The sequence below is a fragment of the Tachysurus fulvidraco genome, chromosome 16 (assembly GCF_022655615.1).
Source record: "Tachysurus fulvidraco isolate hzauxx_2018 chromosome 16, HZAU_PFXX_2.0, whole genome shotgun sequence".
Classification (NCBI taxonomy): Eukaryota; Metazoa; Chordata; class Actinopteri; order Siluriformes; family Bagridae; genus Tachysurus; species Tachysurus fulvidraco.
Window position 1 is genome coordinate 20867089 of NC_062533.1, and position 5808 is coordinate 20872896.

At 40.0% G+C, this 5808-nt stretch overlaps 1 protein-coding gene across 2 annotated transcripts; it reads left to right on the forward strand.

Annotated features, from left to right (window-relative positions):
* Positions 1 to 242: 242 nt before the first annotated feature.
* LOC113647975 (alpha-1-antitrypsin homolog) lies at positions 243 to 4376 on the forward strand. 2 transcript variants are annotated; one of them, XM_027155011.2, is made up of 5 exons: positions 243 to 380; positions 2484 to 3101; positions 3188 to 3455; positions 3561 to 3708; positions 3837 to 4376. In XM_027155011.2, exons 2-5 carry the CDS (start codon positions 2492 to 2494, stop codon positions 4023 to 4025), a joined length of 1215 nt encoding a protein of 404 aa, XP_027010812.2. In that variant the 5' UTR covers positions 243 to 380; positions 2484 to 2491; the 3' UTR covers positions 4026 to 4376. The 2 variants fall into 2 exon arrangements, with proteins under 2 accessions (XP_027010812.2, XP_047657689.1); XM_047801733.1 differs by lacking the exon at positions 243 to 380 and adding an exon at positions 719 to 833.
* Positions 4377 to 5808: the final 1432 nt, after the last annotated feature.

Sequence of the window (5808 nt, forward strand, 5' to 3'; positions counted from 1 at the left end):
GATTTCTCGATAAAAAAACAAACAAACAGATTATTTATTAAAATCAGGTGTGTGTTAAGTTCAGGTGTGTATATTCCTTTCTAAAGGGCGGTGTACCTCAGGGCTCTGTGTGAGGTTATGTTATGAGGCGATATGTTTGGACTGATGGACTTTATCTAGAAAGTGTGATGATTACAGAAAACGTTATCTGAGTAAACTTAGAGCTGAAAACAAATATTATGTCGCAACTTTAAGTCCTGACTCATCAAATCAGTCACAGGATTCAATCATCTGTTACTGGTGGCCTTCAGCAGAGTTAATGTTTAATGCTCCTCAGTGCTCAGATCCTGGTCAATAAAATAATCTGAGTTTAAACCAGAGTACGTGATGAGACCCTGAATGTAAGTCCATCTTTATTACATAGAAACATCACAGTCCTGTTTAAAGGCTATAAATGTAATGACATCGAATGGGAACTTTTATTATTTATATTTGGATTAGATGTAGATATTAGGAAATATATATTTTTATAATGTAAGTGGTTAATGATAAAAAAAAATAATGAACAAACATGGAGATTACATTAGGAATAGAATAGAATAGAAAAAACAAAGATTTAGATGGAGAACAGACTCAGGATCTATCTGTCTACTGTAACTGAGGCTCATCTACAGCTCTTATAGAGTCTGATGAAGATATTTTATTGACCGAACATCAGAATTAAATCCAAACAGATTCATCATGTCTGATCTAAATGAGATCGGACACTAAGCACAGTATAGCTATAGAAGGAAAACACAGACATGGACTTGGACCAGTGTTTAATAACAACAGCATCCTGAGATCATCTGAAGGTGAACAGTTGAGTCTTACAGATCATTGGAAATTATTATTATTATTATTATTATTATTATTATTATTATTATTATTATTATTATTATTATGTCTATCCCTGTCCTCTCTTAGCTAGTGAAGGCTAACACAATCCGCCCACTTCCACATAAAAGACCTCACAGACAGCTGTGATTGGCTGGTGTCACTGTGATTGACAGAGAAGAGACAGTAAGCTCCTCCCTCCGTTCCTCCGTCCCAGAAAGTTTGTCTAAACAGAGAAATCTTTGAACAAATTTTCAGTGTAATTTCTCTTGAACTTTATTCTACTTTCTTTTGTTCCACACCACCAACATGATGCCCTGACTGTGCCACCGTGTCGTGTACATCCTCCTCTCCACCCTCACCATGGTGAGGAGTACAGGGCCCTAACCATCTTCTTACTCTCCACATTAGATTACACCATAACGTGATGACGACATCATAGTCTGTTAAAAACAGAGAACACGTTTGAGATCGAGGATTACGATGTGGGATTTAGATTTGGTGCAGTTTTGCCACATGAAGATAACAATAATATAATGATGTAGGTTTTGCTTTTAGATGTGTTTCTGTCGGTCAGAACATTGGGTCTGAACTGGTGACTGAACTTCTGTGGCCGTGCCAAAGATACTGACTGCACTGTATATTAATAAACCATGATGTGATGTGAGTTCAGTGGTGAGAACGTCACATGACCCTGTATCGGGTTTAGCAGACACACAGAGAACTTAGACATGCTAGGATGTTTTATGGATTAGAATCACATCAAAAACATTTTAAAATATAATAATATAAGGGCTTGTTGAAGATGCAGGGCTTTAGATAGCATGGAGAACAATTTTATACCACCGCAAATGCACAGAGAAGAAACTTGTCCTTAGAGATACTGATACAGTCATGTTGTTGTAGAGGACCAGAGGGAGCGTGGTGCCCTGAGGGCAGGGGGGCAGGTGGGCAGGTGGGCTCGGGTTTTGTAGGGAACAGTGTGTGTTTTATATCTGACGTCTGTAGCTACAGGGGAGCCAGATATAAGTCAGGGAGTGAAGCCAAGGGGTGGTAGATAAGACCTGGGGAAGATTCTGAATGGACTGAGGGAAAGGGACTGAGTGACCTTCTGAAGTTGTGAAGATAATATGTTAAGTATGAGAGAGTATGACTGAGGAGAGACCGTCCAGAAATATACTGATGTTGTGTGCAGATCAAAAGATCTTTAGATGGGGCTGAATCTCCAAGGGTTTAGCTCAGTCTTGCTGGGATTCAGTTTCAGCTGGTAAGTTACCATCCGTGATGAGTCTGTCACGAATGTGAGGGTCTGAGGAAGCAAGGAGAGATGATGTGTGTGTCATAGCAGTGATGTGGAAATAACCATAAGGGGATAGAATCTCACTGAGAGAGCTGAGAGAAAGTGTGGGACAAACTGGTGGGTCAACAAAACAGGTTTGGATGCATGTGCAGATTTAGCCAGGGCAACCTGGGGCACTTGGGATGCCAGAGGAGAAGTACGATGCAACAGAGTTATTTTATAGGCTGTTCTCTTGAGGTCATCATCCTGCTCAACTACACACGTTTTACAGAAAACTCCTCAGATGTATTATTTAACTTGTTATATCCACTTTTATATTATTATGCAGGTGACAAAATGTGGCAAAAGACCTGTTTGACTTTTGCTCTCCTGGTGATAATGACCTCAGCTGAACACCATGAGGGCCACAATCACACAGAACATTCAGCAGATCATCATTTAGAAGATCACACAGCTAATAATACTGACTTCGCCTTTGCCTTATACGAGAAACTCTCCAACCAGGCTGATGCCAAAGGCAAGAACATCTTCTTCTCTCCACTGAGCATTTCCATGGCTCTGTCTATGTTGGCTCTGGGAGCCAAGGGGGAGACCCACTCACAGATCTTCAGCACTCTGGGCTACAGTTCATTCACAGAAGATCAGGTCAATGAAGCCTACGAGCACCTGCTGCACATGCTAGACCACAGCCAGGAGGCCATGCTGCTGGAGACAGGAGGTGGTCTGGCTGTCAGAGACGGCTTCAAACCTGCCGATAAGTTTTTGAAGGATCTTCAGCACTTCTACCATGCAGAAGCCTTTACTGTGGACTTTTCCAAACCTGACATTGCTGTCCAAGAGGTCAACAAGTTCATTGCCAAGAAGACCAGGGACACCATAACTGACATGGTAAAGAGCCTGGATCAAGATACCATCATGGTGCTCATCAACTACATCTATTTCAGAGGTAACATCAGCACGATATCTAACACACATTAATGTCAGGTGGTAGACTGGTTTCTGTTGATGATTTCATTCTTTGACCTTGCGAAGGAAAATGGCAGAAGCCTTTCCAAGAGGATGCGACCCACAAAGCTGACTTCTATGTGGATAAGAACAAGAAAGTCACTGTGGACATGATGAAGTTAGTGAATGAACAACACAATGTCCACATAACCAGAAGCGTCACCATTGTCCAGTTGCCCTACATTGGCAACGCCTCCATGTTGATCGTTCTTCCTGCTAAGGGAAAGATGAAGGAAGTGGAGAAACAAATAACGAGTGTTCAGCTCAGGAAGTGGCTGGACAAATGCCGTGTATGGTAATGCAGACCTGGCAGATGAAAGTTTTCAGCACATCCAGCTAGACGTATTAGTTTTACTGATATTCAGACTTTTCCATGTCTGAGCTCATTTGTGTTTTTTAGGTCTGTGGACCTTTACATGCCCAAGTTCTCCATCTCTGCCTCCGCCTCTCTCGGGGACAGTCTAAAGGAAATGGGAATTGTTGATGCTTTCTCAGACAAGGCAGACTTCTCTGGCATGAGCGAGGACACAGAACTGAAGGTGTCCAATGTATGAGGAGAAATCTACTCTTTGTCTCTTAACCCTCGATCTATATCCGAATTATTCACTAATGAACAAAAAGAGTTTTCTCTTAAGAACTGCTGACTTTATTCGTGTGTTATTCTGTGTCTCAACAGGTTCTCCACAAGGTAATCCTCAACGTAGATGAGAAAGGCACCGAAGCGGTTGGAAGCACCACTGTAGAGATTATAAATAAGTCTATGCCATTAACCATTAAAATCAACAGACCCTTCCTGCTCTACATCTGGGAGGAATCACTTAAGAGCCTCGTCTTCATGGGCAGGATCGTCAACCCTGCTCTATAATACTGCACCTTCTAACGAACTAGCTTTATTTTATTTACATATATCAGCTAATGCAACAGGACTTTGCTTTTGCCATAGAATTAGCATCCAAAGTAAAATGAAAAAGAAAAAGAAATGTTTATGATTCTTCTCTGCACAAAGCAAACATTGGAAACATTCTGTTGCTCATGTGGTTTTATTTGTTGTTGTGACTTTGCTTGATTTTTTATTTAAAAAAAAATATTCAGAACTGCTTGATTGTCTGCTGAAGAGGTTGTTAAAATGGTTGATCTCTGGATTGATAGAGTGACCCCTAGTGGTGGTGAGTGGTAAAATTCAGGGATATCATTTGAATAAAAATAATTTGTTTAAGATGGCCCCTATAAACTCTTCACTTTTTTTCTACAACAACAACAACAGCATTATTATTATTATTATTATTATTATTATTATTATTATTATTATTATTATTATTATTATTATTATTATTATTATTATTATTATTATTATTATTATTATTGTTATTATTATTATTATTATTATTATTATTATTATTATTATTATTATTATTATATTTGTGACCTACAAGCATGTCTGGTTTGGATGCATGTTTCTGGTTTCTTATTTATCTTCTTGACAACTTTTTAAAACTTTTGATCTTTTCCCTTAAAGCTCTTTGATTATTTTCCCATATGAACAAATGACAATGAACAAAAGCAACAAAGAAGATTATGGAACCCGAAAAGTAACGAGTGTGGCAAATCTTTACATCAGCCTTTACTCATGATGATATCTGGAACAAAGTTTTCCTCAGAGACTCTGAGTATGTAAAGTTTAGGGTAAAACCTTAAACACACCAGTAACGTTCTGTCAGGAGCACCGCTCGGGCCCTGACTCATCAGGGGACTGTTTCCTCTACAAACTGCCTACTATTTCTTCTTGTTTATTCTTCCTATAAACAGTATACATGGTTGCTTAGGGCCCCAGACCACCAGGGGGCCCCATGAGCTTTATAATAAATACAAACACACTTTACTGTAGTTTGGTGAAATGGTTCATGTTATTAAACAGACACTAATCTTAGAATTAGATGTCAAGCCATGAACCAATGGCTGGATGTACAATGGACACGTAGGTGTGCTGAGAGAGTCATCAGAATTAAAGTGAAGTGACCCATACTCAGAATTTGTTCCCATCCAAAGTGCACACACACAGCAGTGTACACACACACACACACACACACACACACACACACACACACACACACACACACACACACACACACACACACACCGTGAACACACACCCGGAGCAGTGGGCAGCTATTTATACTGCGGCGCCCGGGGAGCAGTTGGGGGGGTTCGGTGCCATGCTCAAGGGCACCTCAGTCGTGGCCGGCCCGAGACTCGAACCCATAACCTTTATATTATTGTCCTTCAAACCTCATCTCAGATAATAAAATATTTTAGTGGCTCTTGTTTAAAGCGTTTATATTATTTTCTTATTATTATTAAAATTGTTGCTTTTTTGTTGCCTGGACATTTTTGCAGATGTCCCCATTATTGTTTCCTGAACGTCCCCTAAACTACAGGCTGAATAAACACACTCCTGTCCTGTGTCCAGTGCAGTACAGGCTCTGGTGTATGGGTGTGTGTGTGTGTGTGTGTGTGTGTGTATGGTGTGTGCTCTTTATTAAAGACACTGCTGTACAGTATGGTATGCTGCGCTAACTGCGCTAACAGCGCTAATGCCTTTTGCTACTTGTGTTGTTTTTTTTTACTTTGCATTCAAACATTTGACCTTA